This window comes from Natator depressus, chromosome 18 (genome assembly GCF_965152275.1).
Source record: "Natator depressus isolate rNatDep1 chromosome 18, rNatDep2.hap1, whole genome shotgun sequence".
NCBI classification, from domain to species: Eukaryota; Metazoa; Chordata; order Testudines; family Cheloniidae; genus Natator; species Natator depressus.
The window spans coordinates 12462201-12484417 of record NC_134251.1 but is presented as its reverse complement, the minus strand read 5'-3'; the positions used below and the strand labels follow the sequence as shown (position 1 = coordinate 12484417).

Genomic DNA, 22217 nt, shown 5'->3' with positions numbered 1-22217 from the left:
TGTAGGTACACACAGCCAGTGATTCCTGAGCCTGACACATGTTGGAGCAGTAGAAAGACCTAATTGCATCAAACCCATTCTTAAGTTCATGTATGTGGAGCCCATCAAGCTGAAAGCATCCAGACAGCATCTGCTGTTATCAAATCACTCGTGAGTCCAGCTAATTAAAATAGAGCTTCATTTTTCTGAACCATTGTTTGGCAGGAATTTGAAACAGGTCTAACCCAATTTCTGCGTGTTTATGAGCCTTTATTATATCAAAGGTACTTTTCTGTAAATGTACAGGGCAGCGTTAAATGAATTGATCCGCACTGTATCACTGTAAATGCACTATGGAGTTGCTAATGATTTCTCTTTCAGCTTTCTGGTTTCCAGACATGTTCCAGAAAGCTTGTTTTCTTCTCTCCCTCGTCATCCTCTTTCTCCCACCTATATTTCTCCCTTCCACACCCCCTCCAGGCTAGTGGGTGGTGGTGGTGGTGGTTGTTGTTGTTAATAATAATAATAATAATAATAATATTTATTAAAACATTTACACATTTGTGGCAGTATGCAAACATAGAATAATAAAAGTTAGCTTTATACTCTAAACTGGTATAGGGGGTCTCTGTATCTACTGAGGTTCTTACACAGTGCCCATCTGATGGTACAAGAGAAAGTCTGAATGTTGCTGTGTTCAATTTGTTTGGAATGGTGGTGGGGTGGTTTTTTTTTTAATTTAAACTTTTTAGATTTTCAGAGTACAAACCAGTATCATATTCCTCCTCATAAACTGATACACAAGGGATAAAAATACACAAGAATGTGCTCTCTGAAGGCTGGCTCTGCTTCTAGACATCCAAAAGCGAATTAATTAATACTCTGCAGAAAGAGAATACCACACATAGGGATGTTCAGTCTAGTATATATCAGTCTGTGTAACTGCTGAGTAGAACAGTAAGAGGAGGAAATAACTGTTTCCAGATATTTACAAATAAACATGTTCATATCACATTCTGAAGTCTGGGGGTTTAACTCAGAGTATTGTGGTGAAATTAAGAAATGGAAATTTAGGGTTAGTGTCAAGAAAACTTCCTGACTGTGTAATGCAGTGGTGGGGAACCTGCGGCCCATCAGGGTAATCTGCTGGCGGGCCGTGAGATAGTTTGTTTACATTTGCACAGCCGCCCACAGCTCCCATTGGCCGCTATTTGCCGTTCCCAGCCAATGGGAGCTGGAGGAAGCGGCGGCCAGCACGTCCCTGCGGCCTGTGCTGCTTCCCACAGCTCCCATTGGCTGGGAACGACGAACTGCAGCCACTGGGAGCTGCGGGCGGCCGTGCAAATGTAAACAAACTGTCTCACGGCCTGCCAGCGGATTACCCTGACAGGCGATATGTGGCCTGCAGGTTGCCCACCACTAGTGTAATGTATTAGGTCAGGGGTTCTCAGACTTTTGTACTGGTGACCCGTTTCACACAGCAAGCCTCTGAGTGCAACCCCCCTTATACATTAAAAACACTTTTTAATATATTTAACGCCATTATAAATGCTGGAGGCAAAGCGGGGTGTGGGGTGGAGGCTGACAGCTCGTGACCCCCCATGTAATAACCTCATGACCCCCTGAGGGGTCCCGATCCCCAGTTTGAGAACCCCTGTATTAGGCTATGGCATAGTCTCCTTAGGAGGATGGTGGAGGCGTGATGTTGTTAAAAGTAGACTAGACAAAGCATTAAAAATAAACTGTAGGGAGCAATCCCCCACTATCAGGGGGTGGAGTGGATGGCCTGTTAGGTCTTTTCCTTCTCTAGTTTCTGTGATTTTGTGGGGTTCTGTTGATGGATGCACTTCAGGAAAGGCTGTTGCGTTTGAGAGAACTTATCCATCCTGGAATGACTTCCATGGATGATCATCACTTACATTTCAGTGCATTGTATTTTGCATTTAATGCAATGTGCCCCAGGTGTATAGTCAAGACTGTGTAAAGCTCAAGGGCAGCATTCATGAATTGATACTGGAAACAACCATAACATTTTAATACTAGCAAATTTGAGGGAAGACTCTGCCAAATGTGGGGACATCAAACTTTTGAAGTGTTATCTTATCTGACGTGTTTTTAAAGACGGTGCAGGTTGTTCCCATAGAGGTTTAGTGGTCCCTTGATGATGGGGGCATTTAACACTCCTCTGACCTCTCTTAATGCTGGTAGAAAGAGGCAGTGATAGCATAAGTAATTGAAGTACCTCAGATCAAGTGCAGCATGGACTGTTGCACTGTGGGCTTCCCTGCTCACACTCCTGCTAACAAGACTTGACTAATCTGGAGGGCACCATCTCTTGGGGTCTATTCTGTCTGAGTTTATTCAGTCCTCACTCTGTCTCCTGAGACTACCAACAAAAGGATCAGTTTTGCTATGGACACCTGTCCTGCTAAGAACTATGCTGTGCCTAGCAACTCATATCACCTGGGCCAGTTTGCCCAGCTTGTAATGTTCATGGGATGATGTGAGGGACCTGCATTCTGTGCTCTGCCAGAACACTACAGTGGAGAGGAGTGTGAGTAAATCCAGACACTCTTGGATGGCAGTCACCCCAACCTTGTTCTGTGCTAACCTGGAGTGGGTACCGAATGAATATGCATACGGACCAAAAAGGGCTTGTGTATGCCCCAGTGCTTCCTGTGTTTGCATTCATTGCTCATGTTGCTATTGCAGAGAAGCAGCTTTAATCCTGTCATTCTTACAAAGAAATGTTGTTCCCTTTTTTGTTTTAAAACAAAAAAGTGGGTTATTTCTTTTGAGGTTCCCAAAGCCCAGGAAATGCATCTCTAGGGCTCCTCGTCCATTTGGGACCTAATGAAATATAGAAAATACTCTATAAAAGCGCCTTTATTACTTTAGTTGCTTAAATGTGGAGTTTTTAGCCATCAGGTTAATGTTTTTGTATCATTTTTTGATTCGATTGTGAGCACTTTTCCAGGTATCTCTGCCACTTGAGCGCTAATTGGATTTCCGCAGATAAATGGTGCTAGCTGTAGCCCTTACCTCACTGCGTTCTTGCTTCATCATTATTTTATTTGTTTTTACTGTAAAGGTTAATAAATCTTTGTATGTTTAAAGCATGGAAAATGGCAGGCAGGCAGGCAAAGGACCACAGCATGAAAGGGGGAAATCTTTGCAGTGCTTTCTCAAAATTGAGTGAGGCATCGTGCCCTTTGCGGTATTTTAAAATGGCCAGTTGGGTGTGTTATGTGGCCAACTAGCAATCCATAATCCTTCAGATAAAAAGCGTTGATCTCTCCAGTAGTTCTCAGACAGAGCTTGAAGGCATTCCAATTGGGTTACCATTGATTTGGGCTGGAGAGGACACTAAGTAGCACTGGTCTGTTTAAGAAGAAATATATGGAGTTTTTTTGTTTTGTTTTGTTTTTTAAAGGAAAATTGGAAGCCTTTTTGTACAAACACACCTTGGTACCCCTAGATAATCAGGAAAGTCTATAAGGAACCTATTAATGTACTAAGGCCAGGGAAGTAGAAAAGATCAAACCATCTTCCTTTTGTTCTAAAGATGGGAAAACGTCAGATTGCTGTTCTGGACCAGGCACTGAATATTGGGCTGATGCTTTTGCAGTGTCGTGGACCCAGGCATTCAGTATTGTGCCAGTGCTCTGCTGCAGCATGGACCAATCATTGAGTTGGTGCTAATGCTTTGCAGTAGTTTGGACTGAACATTCAGGGTGGGTGCTAATGCTCTCTGCAGCATTTTGTAGGTAAAGGCTGGTGGTTTTTTTTTCCTGAGGCGGGTAATTGTTTATTAATTTTTTAGTAGGTAAAAAGTTTAATTGTAATAATCCTTGACATGTGCTGACTGCTCCAAGGTTTAAGGAATAAGCAATGTTGTTTTGTAGCTTCCGTGCCTCACTCACAGTGTCTCCTGGTTTAGATGAAGATTTCTGCATTGAAACTGTGCAGGGGCAGGATTCCTTCAGGATAGTTCTCTGTGGTATTAATCCTTTTGGACATTTGAACTTGATCTTGGACTGTGGGAATTTGCTGAGAGGTTTTAGGTGGAGAAGGCAGGAGACAAGGTGTGTGAATTCCTTGTGCATATATGCTGCTGTATTGGTTGAGCCTTATCTTGAATGTATCATTGCACCTATCTGCTTTGTTTCTTTAAATAGTAAATATGAGATCTCTGAAACTTGCCAAAATGACCCCATCGGAAAATGAAAACTTCTCTTTGTTCTTAGAATATTTATAACATGGACAGCAGCTGTGTAAGCTTTCCCCACACTTGCCCTTGCATTGTGAGCATCCTAGGAGTTGAAAATGAAGTTCAGTCTCCATATCCATTCACTCTCTTCTGAAACTGCTCACATAGGTTTCCACTTTTGAAGGAGAATTTTTGTGATGTGGGCGTCTTCTCTGTTGGAAACTGGACAAAGACGAGTGACGTAGCTGAATTTGAACTAATAAAACTGTATGCCTCTAACACCCCCCCACCCCCCTGCCCGGGACCATCCAACCCTTGCCAGTCAGTTTTTCTGACCCATACTAAGTTGCTATCCTAAAGCAGCAATTAACAACAGTTACAAAGTGCATAGGCTGCTTCATCATGTTATTTTGTAGTGCAGTCTACGAGCCTCAGTCCTAGACCAGGACCCCATTGGGCACTGTACAAACAAAGAACAAAAAGACAGTCCTTGTCCCAAAGAGCTGACAATCTAAAGATGTTTATGTAAAATTATCATTCGCTTAAATGTTCTATATCCTTCCTCTCTCTCTGCCACTTCCCAGTTGCTGTGGCTTGCATGATTTATTGTGTACTTGTCTGTATTTCCAGCTTCTCAACCATTTCCAATATCAGACCTTTTGTTTGCCAGTTTCTTCTAGCAGGCCTGGCTCCCTTCTCCCTCCCCAACCAACTGTGCTCGTATGCACTCATGTTTGAAGTTTTTGAGGTACAGGCCAAGGTACAAGTGTGTGAGGGCTAAATTAACCATCAGGTGTAAGAATCCCAACCACAAACCCCTATTTCAGCCCCAGTCACATGGTTCCTGTCATGACAAGGAAAACACAGTTTCCAGTTTTCACCATGCATTGCCCAAGTAGTGGAAGGTCCATCAAGCAGTTCTCTATACAGGAAGTTCAAGAAACTGTGGCTTGCTGATTCTCCAGTGCACAAGATTCATTTCCCTTGCTTACATCTTTGGTAGCAACCTCCACAAATGGGACACACATTGGGCCTTCTGCAAGGGAGTCTGAATCATTTATGCACTTTGGTTAGCCAGCCTCTTGCCTGTGGAATCACAGGAAGCCAAGTTGGTCTGAACAATGACCCTGTTCTGGTGCATCTCTCTTGGGTGATGAGCCTTCCAGAGTCTAACATTCAATTAAAATTTTAATGCTTGGATATTGTCATTAGCCAGGAAACAAGCCTCCCATCTCCCCCTCCTCAGTCATCCTACAGTGTAATAGCATGTGAATGGAGATCTACCAATTCCTGTTTGTCCTGTGCTTAAAAGGATGAGACAGTTACTTATTATTTCATCCTAGCAGATTTGAAGATACTGTAGTTAGGGTAAAAGGAACAATCCTTCAAAAGCTGTCAGGACTGAGCTTTTTCAGAATGTCGGTGGGGTGGGGTGAGGGGGCTGGGGGTGTTGCCATCAGCTAACTCTGATTATTATATTCTGCATATTTTTAGTCCTGGAGACAACAGGGTGAGCTCACGGTTCTCCTGTAGTGAGCATCTTGGACACTGAGTCATTACATTCCTTTGGAGTGATTCAGCGCAACAGCTTGACACCTTCATTAATTTTACAGCACAGAACTTCAGTGCTCTCTAAGCTTCCTTTACAAAGGATAGATTTAAAGGAAGCTAATACATAACTGGGATGCTACCCTGAAGAGTTATAAAATGGGAGCCTATGGAAGTCAAGAAATCAAATTCCTCACCTTGCCCCATCATCTAGCACCTATCCCATTGGCTCAGTTCCCTTACTTGCCCTTGGCGTGCTGGCATCATCTATATTTTGAGGCCAGACCCTTCACCCACTTCCCTGGGGCACTGACCTGCTGATCCATGTATATCCATAATGATCCAGCACTTTCAGCACTGAGGTTACTGCAGTTATTTCTGTAAACAGGACTTCAAATAATTTCCTGACAGTTGGTTTCAAAGCCAAGCAAATGGCAAATGTCATCTCTTCTCCTCTGTCCCCCACCCCCCCCATTCTAAAATCTCCTTTGGTGGTAGCATCAACAATTGTAGGAAGGTTTCCAAAGGCAAAAAAATGAGAAAAAAAGAGGCTTTTAAAAGCTTATTTATTTAGTATGCTTATTTTTCTTCTGGGAATGGGAGGAAATACGATTCTTTACTGTCCCCTCCAAAAAAACCCTCTGACGGTGCACTCCAGGAATAAAGGTGTATGCAGCTTATTGGCTTGAATTTTATAGAAGCATTTGTTAATACAGCTATAATTACAGGTTTTATTAGAGATTTCTTTATAAATTGTTTTTTCAGGCATTTATTACTTGAGGGTAACAATTTATTTTGAGTTGAGCTTGGGACTGCAATGTCTCATCCTCGTTTCTGAGATTAAAAAAAATACACATTCTTCCTTGTGTGTGTGATATGTGAGAGTGTATGTGTGTACATATATGTATGTATCTCTGTAGAGTCTGGCTGTTTTAAGGCTTGTGTTTCTTTTAAAGTATGTGTAGTTTTCTGGTGTTTATTTATTGCAAATGTATAATACTTAATATCAGCTTTGTTCTTTTAAGAGTGAAATTTTGGCAAGCTGTCCATCATGTGTTAACCAGAGCCAAAAAAATTTAAGATGACAGACATATTTCATTTTGAAAGGTGGCTACTGCACAGACGAAGTCGCTACTTTTCATAAGGGCTTTTACTTCATATATCAATGTGTTTTAAGAGAGACTTGGGTCAATAATACCATGCTTTAGAATTCCCTAAATACATATTTACACAATAGACCTTAAAATATATTAGTCTATCATGTCAGCTCCTGTAGGCTGCTATCAGGGATGTTTTATGTCCTTAATGTACGATACAATAAAACTTTATTTTTTATTGCATTTTTCATACAAACTGTATCCTGGAATGCTTTGTGGAGTTAAATAAAAAAGTTACAAGGTTAACATTTAAAAAGCTGAAGGGGAGAAAAATTAAGAGGTATATGTGAGGGAGAAGGTATTTTGAGATGAAATTCAAAACTAGATGGAGAGTCCACAGGGCAGAGAGAGAGAGGAAGGTTGCAGAGGAGAAGGCTCTTAGACAATGGTGAGGTTTTGTGAAGGCTGGTTATACCTGAGCAGAGGGGGTGGAAAGATCAGGCCCCTATAATCAGCTGGAGCAAATGTGAAATGGCTCCTGAAACGAAGGAGCTAAGAATGGGGGTGTTTGTGTGGTCTCATTTCTGTGGATATGAGAATACTGAAAAAATAAGAGGAAGAAAAGTAAGTGAAGGGAGAAGGTGTCCCACAAAACATGGGTAGATAACTACAAGATTTTGATTCAAATCAGTGAGAATAGGATAGCAGTGAACGAACGCCTGGGATTTTGCAACTTCTTCCTTTTAACCCATTCCATTGTGCTAAGGGAGTGCCAGGAGTCTCAGCTCAGTGGAGGAAGTCTCCTGCCTTTGGTATTAACTAGGCACAGCAAGGTGAGATGAAAGCGCCTTAGCTTGGTTTTTTCTGGCTTTTATTGATTTTTTTTCTGTCACCATCTTAATGTAAATTAAGCAGGGCTTTTTTGTGTGTGATAATTATAGATAAATGTATTTAAAGTAGATCTGGATTTTGTCGTCCCGGAGAAAAGGAGGAAGAGTAATTTTTTCCCCCCATCCCTGTCATATGTTCATTTTAATTAGCAATTTTAAAAAATTGAAAATAAAAGGGGAAAATGAATAGGTGTTGAACCAGCCTGTGATATGTAAATGCCAACTAGTAATTACCTAAAACCTCAATTTTCTTTCTGTTTCATCTTGCAAAACATTTCATTTCCACTGAGTGAAAACACTTAATTTGGGCTGCGTTCGTTGGTGAACCCAGCCGCTCAGATCCTGCGCCTCCCCCAGGTCTCAGCTAGGGGGAGTACTGGCTCTGTGCTTACACAGCTCTTGCAACTCTGTCTGTCCCAAGGTTATGCCTCTGGTGCCATCCTGGTGGTTTTACTCTGAGTGTTGAATGGAAATCCACCCCCATCCTTCCATGCCCAACCTTGCATCTGGTTTCAGAGTGCCTTGCTCTTTCCAGCATTACTGAATGCTAGGCAGTCTGTGGCATATAATATTTTTTACTTTTCACCTGGGTGTTGTCATCTTGTCATTCTTGAGTTAGATTTAATTCATAGAACTCTTTCTAGCCTGAGTTTCTGGATCCCTGAGACTTCTGATTTTAGCTTTTTATTGACCCTTCTTCCTCTTTCATTACTGTTTTGCTCTCTCAGTTCAGGATCCCTGATTTAGATCTCATGCTGAGCTTGTTTTTTTTTCTACCTTCATTCCTTCGGGTTCTGGACCCTGGGACTCTTGCTTTCTATTTCATACATTTCTCTCTCTATATTTTGAGTGAGAGCTATTAAATTTGACTTCCTAGGACTGTAAAATAAAGTTCATGTAGGTTTCTCTTGCCTGTTAACTTTTGGGAGCCGTCTTTTAATACGTGTTTGTGCAGCATGCAGCGGGGGTCCCGTCCTGGTTGGGGGCCAGAAAGAAAGCTCTGTGTACCAGGGAAATGTACATTCGGAGCCTTAGAGCCATGTCTCTCTCATTAGCGACCTCCAGATATTCTGCTTAGAAAGAACAAGTACTTTTTGTGATATTGGGGGTCCTGGGACCCTGAACCCTGCGTTAAGAAAAGGTGGGGTTTGACTTGGGAACTGGAAGCTTGGATTAGAGAGAGCTCTGTGTGTGGTGTCCCAGGACCCTGACTCTAGAGAGCTCTGCCTGGAATCTCAAGGAACATTGCCTCTTTAGTGAGATATATGGCTTCATAATTAGCCCCTTGCATTTTTTCATGAGTGCTAGCATCAGCGTTCTACAATGTGTTTCCCTGATTAACAGCTGCTTTGCAACTATTTCCTTGTGTCACCGATGACCATATTTGTCAAGTTAGTCCTGACAGAGCACTGATTTCTTACTAAAATGCAGCATTTCTGTTTGAAGGGGTTTTCTTGTTGCTCACGGTGCCAGGCTTTTAAGTCAGCCCTTGTTACAATGTGAGCTGGCTTTAGCCTGATGCTTGTTAACAGGATTCTGGGTATCTCCTTTGGAGTAGGAGTACAGAAACCTTTCACAGACAATTTAATCTTCTGAGCCTTGCAAACCTGCAGCCTCTCACTGGGGGGAGAGGGGGAAAGGGGGTATTGCAGTAGGCTATGTATTGATCAGTTCCATTTGCCCTGCAGCCGTGGCCTTCTGCTCTGGCTAAAATAAGGTTAGCTTTTGTTAATACTGCCATATTATTTTTAATACACTTTAAAAAATAACTCCCAATACTTTTACATACGTCATATATATTGCCAGTGTTGATTGCCTTCTGCACATGTAATGTAAACTATTTGGGCATAGTTCATGGCCTGTGCCTCCGCTGCTCAATGAAAAGAAAGGTTGCATTTAAACAGACACAAAGCTGTTCAGAGACAGACCTCCCCTCACGATGTATAATCTCAGACCCAACCTTTAGTTCCCAAGTCATCCTGAAGTCTTGCTCTGTGAACAAATACGATTCAGTAATAACCGACAGAGGATTCCCAATATGAGGGGATCTAATAAATGTCTCACTCATTGCTCCCCCAGTGGCACTTTATTTTGTTTTCCATCTTCATCTCTGTCTTCAAGTCCTGCATAGCTGTGAGTGTGTGGGATGATTTTTTGGAAGGGGGTGGGGAAGAGGTTGCTTGCCCCTGAATCATCTTCTGAACCATGTGTTTTATTTTTCACATGCCAGCAGCTGATAAAGCAGCTTGGATTCCTTATGTAAAAACCCTGTTGCTGTGAGCATAATAGTAAAGAGGGCTGACTTCATCTTCCTCGCCAACACCAGAGGAGAGGGAGATTGGGGGTGTGGGTGCGGGACTTCGGACCAATGTCAAAGTGCAGTGCCTTAGCCCGGAATTTCCCAAGCTTGCTGCACTCCCGCAACATCTGCAGTAAGGTTCCTGTCTCCATGTTTCGTCTATGACATTGAGGTGGAATATTTGCCTGATTTTATGTAATTTGGCTGGGCACAAATATATCCCATGAATCGTCACATTCATCTTCTAATTAGAAAATCAAACGATAGCCCAAGATCTGCTGCAGTGTTCCCCCACAGTATTTCTGATCAAAAGTGTGTCTGTGTATGATTCCATTGCAGAAAAAAGGCTGGTGGGATAGCAGGTTTATGATGTTAATTCACTTTTAACAACTGAATACACTATTTTTCGTTAAGAAAAATAAAGGACAGAGATCTGCCGGTTAAATGTGATCTGCTGGCCACTGTGTGCTGGCAGTCTGAGAATCGGAGTTGGTAATATGATGATGCACACTATTTGGCAATGTCCTAATATTAGAAAATTTTGGTCAAGTGTTACAAATGTTACAGAAATAGTATGGGACAATATGTTTCCAGCTGAGTCAGAATTCTGTTTGCTGTATAGTTTTTCACCTATGCATGGGACTGAAAAGTCTTTTTTTTTAACAGACTGCAGTTGTTCTTGTTCGTTCAAACAGAATGATCCTTAGAAAGTAGGAAAGCGCTCTTGTCCCTTCTTGTAAAAAATTGGCATGTTATCATGGCCAGATTGTTTCATATGAACATTTTATACACAAGATAAATGAGGAAAATGAAGGAGATTCAGTTGAGGATAAGAGAAAAATATATCTCTTCTCTAAAGGCAAGCACAAACTTCTAAACTAGAGAAACATAGGCTCAGGAGACATTTTGGAGATGGGATGTAATAGTTAAGGACTTTGTTTTTGTAAAGTTTGTTGTTGCTTGTTTTATTTTTAGGTGTTATTTTTGTCTCATTGTTTTAAAATCAAGACCTTTGTAAAAAGACGTCAGAGGAAAATGATACAGGAGGTAGTTTGAATAATTTAGTTCTTTAATGTGGAGGTTTATTATTTTTAATGTTTTTGTTGAAATGTTTACATTTTGCAAAACAAAAATATCTCCCAATAAATGGCTGCAATCAATAGAACATTAAAAATGGATATACTTAAGAAAATAACAGAAGGGAAAATGTTTTGTTTTAGATTAATTTTTTTTATATAAACTGATTAATATTAATGTATGAATCCAAGAGCTTTCCACATTCTGGTTCCGACAAGTCCTTTGTGTCTGATTTACTAGCTCACTAGAAGCAGGAGGGGAATGTGGAAGAGTTCCCAAAGAAACAAGTAATTAACATAAGAAGGAAAGTGGTTTTGATATGTTCGCACATCTATGTGTCTGCTTATTTGGGCATCTTTCTTATTCAGCACATTATCCTAAAGTTATTAGTTTGGGTGCTTTATATTTCTGCATTGGGCGTAGTGATATCAGAGCCATTTAAATGCGTGATTTGCCTGTCGCCAGCATTTCCAAGGGACAGATCAAGCGGCACATAAACGAGACCAAAATGTACTTTATGTGGGGTGTTCTGCTGTGTTATTTTATGACTTGAAATTATTGAATGTAAACTAAAAAATCCAACTGTTCCCCTCCCCCCTAACTTTGAAGTGTGCCGGGACTTTGTCAAATTCCCGTTAAAATAAAGATGTCAATTTCATCTCCCTTCCAAATTCATTTATCATGCTTTTTTAAAAGGTGTTTTCTGCTTTACCTGATGTTTAAATTGGATTCGCTCGTTTATGCTGTTCTTTGCTGTATCCCCCACGTTTTTCTTAAATGAATTAGTAATGACAGCGTATTCCATCATACCCTCTCTACAGCCACTTTAAGGGAAGCCTGGTGATCTAAACCTTTTAACCTATTAAAGATGATTTTCCCCAATTGAATCAGACCCACCACAGGTGTAATAACTAATCATTTAAACTACACCTGCTATTATGTATTTTTAAGCCATTATGCATGTTGGATAGATGATAATTCATGTTTATTGCATTGTCCAATGGATCCGTTTTGCCTACACTAGCCTGATTAATGTATTTAAAGAAATAAGAGATGCAATTTAAAAAAAAAACACATTGATGGAATGCACTGAGGAGTACATTGAAAGTGCCATTAAACCCATCAGAACTTTGCTCTCTGACCAGAAATGCATATTCCAAGGGCTGGATTCAAAACCAAGGTGAAACTTGTTCATTTCAATAGTGATGCTGGGTTTTTTTTTCCAGTCATGAAATTTTTTTAAAACAACTTTAAATCTTAACTCTAGAAGCTGCATTGTAGCTTGCACTTCTTGAGACCTGCAAATCCTCTTTCTCCTCCTCTTGTACTCAGTACAGCTTATAGGGAGTGCAGATGCCACCATTTGGGGTGAAAACCACGCTCTTCTTCCTTGTACATGGAAGATCAGCTTCATCAAAGTGCAGGGAGGGAGCAATCTCTCACCTCAATATGGATGTGTCTGTCTTCTAAGTCAGCTTCAAGCAGTTTATCCCCTTCTGTGCCACATCCAAAGCAGAAGTCTTTTATAGCGGCAGATCAGATGGTTTTCCACAGTGCAGCAGGATGTACCATGTATAGGACTGGATGGCTGAGCGGATTAATATTGGAATATGGAGCTTTTCCCTTAGTGCTGTGTGGTATGACCCATAGTAGTCACAATGTGGTGGCTGCTCAGCAGACTCTGTGAAATGAGTTGGTGGGTCTCAACTCTGCGCACTGCATCAAAAGCACTATCACAACTGGTGCAAAATTGGCCTCCTTGTAGATAATATCAGCAGAGACAAAGGATTGAATGGGCTAGGGAGAGTCAACTCCCCTCATATCCTTAATGGTGATTCCTCCAGAACAGGCCTGAGGGACATAGGCAGGGGTGTGTGGAGACTTTCCCTGTTATATACACAATGTACATAGAGAGGAATCCAGCACCTTTCACTGGCACTTTAAGGGACTGCAATCATTGTGTGTGTGCAAAAAGTGTCATCCCAGTCCTTACACTCTGTGGAAATATGGGCCTTTAAGTCCTAAGTCACTTAAAGGTTCATCTTCTAGAGCATAATGAAGTCAAAGTTCTTAGACCAAAGCTGTATATAGCTTCTACCACAGCAGAGCATAAATATAACCACTTATCTGCCTGCCCAGTTGGGTCACTCAGAAAATAAAACTTAATCTTTATGTCTTTGGTAGGTTAGTGTGATCCAGGACAAGGAAAATAACCTCTCACATGCTAATAACAGGCTCAGGTATCCTAATGGCATTTGTTTCACACTAAGCAGTGTTTCAGCTTGGTAAAAGATGTTCAAGGAGAAACTTCTCTAAGTCAAAATATTAATACTGTACTATCTGATTAGAGATGAGCCTGAGCCACAAATTCTGATCTGGATCCAAAGATTCCCCAAAGTCAGATCCAGGGTCTGGTCCAGTCCATCAACATCTGATGCTGGATTTGATGCCTGGTGGTGTAGTTCAGAATTTATTTAGAATCAGAATTTTGAATGTTCTTAACTCAGAGCTTTTCACTCTTCTATTTCTCCAATCTTCTCACCCTAATCAGATTGCAACAGCAGTGAAGTTTCTACAGAACTCCCGGGTCCGCCAAAGTCCGCTCGCAACCAGAAGAGCGTTTCTCAAGAAGAAAGGTACAGATTCATCAGTCTCATTCTCTTTTCTTAGTATTAATGAGGGGGTTTAGGGGTGGGATGTAGGCCAGGAGTTATTGATGTGGAAAATTAGGTATTGAGGGGAAAAAGCTCTCTTGTCCCAGGAAATTTTTAGTGTGGGGTCAAGGCAGCTTCATTTTCCTCCCGGCAAGTCAGAGGTAATATTGGCACCAGACACAGCATTGTAGAATGAGTTATGGGAATTTTGGGGTTAACTACCAGTAGAGGTCTTCAGAAGCGAGGCAGTTTAGAGTTACAGGCTAGATGGTCAATTCTAACTCCTTAATGACATTGGCTTTAAAATGACCAGCTGTAGTTAAAAGGTCAACTGCTTTAGAAGAGAGCCGGAGAGAAGAATGAAGGAAGAGAGACATGGTAAGAGTAAACAAGGTCAGGTTAAGGTCAAGCTTGGGGTCAGCCTGACTTTCAGCTTGAAATGGCAAATTACTGACCATGCATGGCTCTTTCTATAGCAGGAGCAGGACAGATCCTGACAAATCCGATATTGTCTCAAGCCAATGGAACCTGCTTTGGCCACAGCCTGATAATAGTTTTCCCTTCTGTTTATAAAGGAACTAACTATGTTTTTTCTTTTGATGTTCTGAAGTTTTAAGACAACAATTCAGGAATTTACTAGCACATTTCAGGTGAAGTTTATTCCAGTGCAGATTGCCCAGCCAAGAACCCTCCACATCCCTTAAGTCCTTAGCGTGGGACTTATGTAATAAAGAGGCTCATGCTCTGGAGTGAATTTCATGCTTTACAGAGTTAGAAAGGGTAGTTTAAGTGCTGGTGGGGGTGGTGTAAGTGCAAACTCCAAAATTATGGGGAATGGGGACCCATTTTTACATTAGCGATGTGAATATTACAGTGTAATTTGAATTCTTCAGCCAAAGACCTTGAGCTATGGAAAGTAAGAAACCCCAGGAATATATTATCCAGGCTGGAGATATGAATTGTTTAGTGAAATCCATGATACTCCATGGCATGAGATAATCTACTTACAGGCACCCCTGCTCATCTTGGGGCAGAAAGCACTAAGGATGGAATGGTAGGAGTTGGGTTCTAACAGCTTTGCCATAAACAGTTCTCTGCAGGTACATCATTTGGAATAGGGTCCTTTCCCCGCTGGCCCTAGTGTCAGTTACAAAGCAGCCCAGGAAGGGGATGCAACTCTGCTAGGTGCGTTGTTTGTCCTCCTCTGCCATCAGGATGGCATTGGATTTGCCAGTATGGCAAAATTTGGAGCTTGTTGGCCACTCTGCTCTGTGAGTTTTTCCTTGAAATATGTGGACCTACGGGGAGTAATTTATCATAAAAGCTTGGGGATTTCAACTCTATCATCGAAGCAATGAAGCAGGGGAAAGCTGAGCCTAAAAGCTGTGCTGATTACCCGGGGTAACCTGATACAAAAATCTATTGTTGCCGAGAGATTCTTAGCCCCCAGTATATCGTGCAATATTATAACCGCCTGATCTTCTCCTCTGCTGACAATGACCAGTTATTCCTCATTTTCTCTCTCTAAACGTAGCTGGGTTAGAATTTCATTTGCAGAAGGTATTTAGAGCAATTTAGAGACAAATGTCTCTGGTGTTTGCTCTGCACTTCCCCACCGCAGGCTTCGCTGAGCAGTTTTTAGTATCAGGAGCTCCATCTAATCTGTTTAATTTTAATAAATCCCTGACTGGGAGAAAAGGAGGGGTGGGGAGAAGGAGGCAGAGAGACACTATGGCCCGACTAATACTTCTTGTGAATTACTTGGCTAATAATTACCAAAGAGGAGAAACTGTTTGGTAGAACTGTTTGTTCCTGTTTGTTAATTCCCTCCCTCCCCTTTGCGCTAATTGCTCATATGGAAATTTAACAGTAGGAGAAAGGAAGGAACAGAGTCCAGCAATGCCTGCATCCAGGAGTCATTGGGAACTTGATCATATGGGATCTGCCCACTTGATCATATAATGTTACCTTTGCTCAATGCTCCAGAGCAAAGAGATGTACATGTGCATCATGCCAGTTGTGCCCTAAGGGGCAGGAAAAATTCTTTCCTAACCCTAGATGTGACTAGTTCAACCCTGGGCATATGTAGGAGAATTAACATGGTTGAGTATTCAGTTCCATTTACATCCTGAGACCTACCCATTGGCATTCTAAGTAACTGTCCAGTGTTTTTCCTGAATTCTAGTAAAGCGTATTCTACCAGGACTTCCTGGAGTAGAAATTTCAAGACTTATCCTCTGAGAAAAAATCCTGTCCATGTATTCATTAGTAATTACTGTGCAAGTCTGCAGCATGTTTCATCGAGGATCTCGTGACTTCGAGGATCATAGAGATTAAGGCCAGGAAGAACCACCAGATCATCTTGTTGGACTTCCTGTATATCACAGGCCACCGACACCACTCAGCTGACCTGTCCCAGAGCCTAGGCTTCAGCCCACAACAAAACATCTACAGTACAATTTTATAGCCCTGCAACCTGAGCCCTGTGAGCCCTAGTCAACTGACACGAGCCAGCCATTTATTGCAGAGTATACATACCCTGAGAGGGTTAAGCTGCCTGACCCAAGGGCACACAGCAAGGCAGTGACAGAGTTAAGAAGAGAACCCAGGAGTCCTGACTAGCAGTCCCCTGTTCAAACCCCTAGACAACACTCCTTCCTTATATCATATATTGTATCATATATCAGAGCATATCTATCATATCATATATAAACATTTCTATGAACCCCTATGTTAAAAATAACTTTGTACATATCTCTGTAGGGAATAATACAGAGGCATCATCTCCTGGGAGGATTTTGCAGTTGTTCTGGTTGTAGTTTCTTCCAGCAGATTTTGCTGCAGAGAATGGGGCAGGACCACTGGCTTTCTGAGAGCTGTAAGGAAAGAGATTGATACCCTGGCTGTGGGGGAGCTCTCAGCTACCCTAGTTGCAATCTGTTCCAGCAGGAGTGGATGTAGAGAATGTAGGGGTCAGAGCACTGGCAGCAGGGGTACTCCCAGGTACTGCAGTCTCAGCTTTGCTTAGGAAGTTTCACATCTGGAACTTGAATTATAATCTTGACTTGAAAAGGCAAATCCAATTTTGTTTTTTTTAAACATTATTTAATATTTAATATAGAAATTGTGGTCCCAGGGGTGCATGTCAGTTCAGTCTGAAATGAAGGTTACTTTAGAATTATCAGCTGGGTTGGGTTTGTTTTCTTGTGAAACAGCAGCTGGGTGGTAGTGGAGGGAGGCTGCCCCTATTTCTGTGAAGTTAAGAGGTTGGGGGTCGTATATTACAGGCCTGAGGTAATAAGCCTGATGAAGATGGAGAGCGTGAGGAAAGTGTCCTGTATTTAAGGTCCTTCAAAAGTTCAATGAGATTTCTGCATCGTCTTGAACACTTTAAAACTTTCTAAATTCAGAGACATTAATGAGAAACATGAAGTTATTAGAATCATTTGTCATTTTCTTTGAAGCTTACACTGGCATTTTGTGTAATTTATGACATTTCCTCCTTTTTATTGTGAACTTCTTCAGATGAAGGGGAAAAGCAGCTGTTTTCCTTCAGAGTATCTGAAAGGGAAAAAAAGATGATGTTTGTTTTTTGTCCAAGTAGCTGATCCTGCTGATGATACGCCACAGAGAATTGGTGCCTGGGGAGTAATTAGACAGGGGTTTAAACCCTGGTCGATATGTGTCTGTTGTTGAGCTGTTGCAGCTCAGATGTCCTGTAATGCTCAACTACCCATCTAGTAGCTCATGCGGGTTAAAATTGTGTGTTCTGAATCTGTAACATGTGACTGCAAAGGGAGGATGGTCCAGTGGTTAGGGTGCTAGCCTTTGGCTTGGGAGCCTCTGTCTAAATCCCTGCTCAGTCATAGACTTCCTGTGTGATCTTGGGCAAGATGCTTAGCCTCTGTTCCCCATTTGTAAAATGGAGATCATAGCACTGCCCGATCACGCGGGAGTAAGGAGAATAAATTCATTCAAGATTGTGAGGTGCTCAGGTACTACAGTGATGTGGGCCTTATAAGTACCTTAGATAGACTACGGTCGCTGTTGAATTACATTGGGGAAGAGTAAATCCAGAAATGTGTGGGGTCAGAAACTCTCTTTAGAACACTTATTACCTTGATTGGTGCTTTGTATGTTCATATACACCTGCTTCCCAACCGAGTCAAACTTCTGTTTGATGAGATGAGCAGGAGGTCGGTGGGAAGCTTTGCCCTTAACATGTTGGGTCTATTTATCTGTTTCATTACCTCGGCTTGTAGGAAGCAAGTAAATACAGAAGTTTTTCCACGGCTCTGTGGCCTGTGGGTTCCACACAGCTTTTTCAGTGCAGTTCAAGTAAAGAAGATGACAGAAGTGGGAGGTGGTTGTCAGACTGGAGGATAGAAGGCAGCTGGAGGTGAGGGCTCCTAAGATGCTGGTAAAAAGGCATTGCATAAATTATGGAGTTTTAAGTGCCCCACTCCACAAAAGGACCAAAGGTATTTACTCCTTAGGAAACAAAAGTACTCAATCCAGGAGTCTGCTGTAGAAAATCAGCTCCCTTCTCTTCCTCCTTTTAATCAACTGCATTCCTGGAAGTTGAACCCCCACCAGTAACTAAACAGCCTCTTTGCTGAAGACAAACCGCTGCAGAAAACCCGTGGTGGATCACGTTGAGGATGGGAGAGGAGGGGCCACAGCCTGTAGTTGGAGAGTTTTAAGGGGAGTAAATTCTTCTGCAGATTTCAGTTTAACTCTCTTTTATTACTTTCCTTTTTTATAATTTAAGTCCATTTCATGAGGCAGTTTGCATGTCCTTGAATGGAATCTTGTTACCATGAAAGCTTTTTTAGCATTGATTTCATACGTTTTAATTTAATAGCTCCAGCATTACTGAGAAGCCCTGAGAGTGAGGCCCTAGCTTTCCAGGTCGCTGACCTTTTAATTACAAACCTTGTTCTGATGGCCAGGTTATCGACTGGACAGCTCCCAGCTTCTGCCCCCAGGATGCCAGTGAAAATAACGGCCTTTCCTCTCCCACCTCCAGAAAAGGGAGGAAAAGAAAAGTAACCTCTTGTGTTTCTAAAATTAATTTTCTCCTTCAGCTTTACTTTGTAATTAATTCTTTAACATGTCTCAGTGAAGCTTGAACAGTTTTTACCAAGCTTTTCCTTGAGCACAAAACGCACTGCAAGTCAACGGAGTCCAGTGACAGCTCATGCAAAAAGATCCAGTTAGTAATGTGCTGCCAAGACCCACCCATCCCAGGAGGATTGTGGAGGTCCTCTCCTCCAGCTTTTGAAGACACACTTAGTTTGACTCAGGGATGTGCAGAGGGGGTCATATTTCCAGACTAGTCTAGTCATTCTCTCTTGACTTAGCAGGATATGGATTTAGGAAGAGAGGGGCAAGAAATGGAGCAAAGGCATTAAGAGACAGATTTTCAGCCAGCCTTCGTTTTTTGTGTGTCCACTTCTGTGCATGCAACTGATTGTGCTAGTGGTTGCTTATCCCTTATCGCACATGCAGATTGGATAACTGGCTGTCCAGCTGTCTAAGTGGTGTGTGCAAATGACTGTGCAGACCCCATGACTAGCATGGACAACAAAAAAGGGATGGAAAGCTAGAGGCCAGAGCTGAAAATGTGGCTGTTGGTAACTTTAGTTTGCTTTGCAATTACATGAGAATTCTCAGAATATTATGCATGCAATACAACTGGAGCCAACAACCTCAGACCAAAGTAAGAAAAAAGAGCTGAATGGAATAGCCGAAACCAGGGAGGATGCTTACTCCAGACAGTGATTCAGAAGTTTAGAACAGCTGCTCAGATATGATAAAAACCTTTGTAGACAGATAAAACAAGAGTGCTGAAGAGAGGTTGGATGGCACTTTCCCGTGGAAACAGAGTATTTGCAAAGTAAATAATTGTCTACATTTCTGTAGTGCATTTCATCTGAGGCTCTTGGAGCACATTACACCCATCAGCTGATTTAGACACTCAACACCCTCTTGAGAGGTATAAAAGGGTTATGATGAGAGATCACTTCACCTACCATTGAAATGGAGCCACCTTGAAGGTAGAATGCAGCAGCTGTTTAATGCTATTGCAAGAGTTTTAGGACAGGAAATAAAGAATACTGTATCCAAGTGATCTTGCAGGTGGAGGCTTGTAGGGATGGAGAATGTAATTACCTGAGTTAAAAATTTGCTAAGATACTTGAAAGGCACTATGGCATCTTCAGTAACCACAAAGAGTCGGGTTCTCTGTTTTTATGTCTCATATGAAAGGTATATCCCAGTATCCTTTTACATTATTCTGGGACACTGGCTCCTTATTAAGTTTGAGGAAAGAATACCCAACACCCCTTCCTGCAATATTGTTGTGGTTGTCAAGGCTAATTCCCCACTGTGGCACTTCGAGTGCAGAAGATGGGGGCCCGCAAGGATTCTAAAAATTAATACTGGCCACTCCAGGCTTGTATTAAACTCCCAAAATTACAGCTTCTCTCTGACCTTGGATGGGTAGATGCTGCCACCACCCAAGTGCAGAACCCCTTTGGGAACCCAGAAAGGCACACTTGGGATACCATCAAGTGTGTGGGGTACCATCCTGTGGGGTACCATCAAGCCCTTTCACCTGCCCTCTGGGGAAGAGCTGAGAAAGGAAAAAAAGAAAAGAAATCAGCTGTTCCCACCAGCTAATTAAACAACCTGTGCACAAATCTCTTAAGACACAAAAATCCAATTCTCTTCTTAAAAAAGGTAAATTTTATTAATTAAAAAGAAAGAAAGAAAATACATCTTGGAACTTAGGCATTTGCTAGATTTAAAAAAAAAAAACTACAAGGATGAAGCATCAAGAATAGCTTTCTTGAGGTCCAGCTTAAAGGTTACAAGCAAAACAAAAAGCACCTGGGGTTAGCACAGAGGAATCCACAAGCCATAAAGGAATAAAAGAGATAAACCTAATTGCGTCGTCTTAGACATTTCCTGATCTACTTACATATCTGGGGTTTCAAATGAGTAGTTTCTAGGTATGATACTGATGGGTTTTCATTCCTGGCCCAAGCCCTTACAGCAGAGCTCTGTCCTGTCCGCCTCTCCCCGGAGAACAACCCAGACAGACAAAAGGGGAGTCATTTTTCAATTGTAAAAAGTTCTAGCCTTTCCATTGGCTCTTCTGGCCAGGTGTCCACTCACTTCCTTTTACCTATGCATAGCAGTGAAACTTTTTAGCCCTTTTCAGGTAGAACAATTAGAGAACAGCTACTAAGAGGGATTTTAGAGCTACTGGCTGGCTGAGTGTCCATAAAAGGGAGCTCTCCCCCCCCTTCATTTATCACAGTGGTCTTTGATGTCCTCGCTACCATGTATTGAGCCAACATGACCCTGTTTATCTTTCAAGATCTGATGGGCTCCCTAGGACTCAATCGAGAGCCACAGAATGAAGAGTGAGAGACTGAACGTGTTTTTCAGCATTAGCAAACTTGCAACAGTTTCCATTTGAATCCAAGTTATCTGCAGTCACATCTGCTCTTGGCACTCTGGTAATGTTTGCCCAATGCTGATAATGTTCAGCATATACACAGAAGATTCCTGCTGCAGGTTGCTCATGACCCAATAGTACAAATGCATTCATGAGTTGGAGATTAGGACCATAGCTCTATGTTGTTAGTTTAATTTTTTTTTCCTGAAAATGATTGAGAATCTCCATCCATCTGCTAAGAAGAGATGTCTCCCTATCCTGCCAGTCTCGCATGTGCATATCCATCATCTGGTGTTCTGTGCCAGCCTATTCATCATGCTGACTCTTCCCCCATCAATTTTCCCACTGCTTGTGTTATCTGAACTTGTCATGAACTCTACAGATTTTCTCAGCTTTGTGCCAAGAGGAAATGTGCAACAGCAATGCCAGCAAAGCTTCACCAACCGATCAACTGTTAGGATATCCCGGGGAGTCGATTAGATAGGGCTATTCCTTGGGGCTGCTGAGCTTTTGGAAAAAGGTGGAGCTTTTAGGATGAGGGATATTTGGAAGATTTGGAAGAAAGATAGGGGGCAAGCCACTGGACCCCCATACTAATGGGGAGAATGATTCACATCCTGCCTCTGATTATGGCCAGTGCCTGGGATTCAAGAGATGACAAAAAACATGCAACTTCTGGGATAGCTGCTTGTTGATGCTGGAGACAAAAGAAGGGGAGATCCTTCCCAATCACTGCAAGAGATCATCTTATGTTCTGACGCATGGGCTTTGCTTAGCAGAAATGTTATCAATTGTTGAAAAATCACCCAGTGTTTATTTTCGATGGGAAATATCAGGGATGGAATCAAGAATGGGACTGGGAAGCATAGTGAATGCCTCTAAACATTTAGTGCAGGTCAGGAGACTTTAGAAATGATCTCTTTGTGTTTGAAACCCCACTGTGGTCAAGGGACGCATAATAATTTTTTTAAAAGTTGCTTTGTATAACACTGTAA

General features: G+C 41.9%; 1 protein-coding gene across 1 annotated transcript in view; it reads left to right on the top strand.

Annotated features, from left to right (window-relative positions):
- Positions 1–22217, top strand: part of PEX14 (peroxisomal biogenesis factor 14) — a 101284-nt gene that overhangs the window by 38836 nt on the left and 40231 nt on the right. The window contains exon 3 of the mRNA XM_074934037.1: positions 13652–13736. Coding sequence (XP_074790138.1) covers positions 13652–13736 — 85 coding nt within the window. The remainder of the gene's footprint in view (positions 1–13651; positions 13737–22217) is intronic.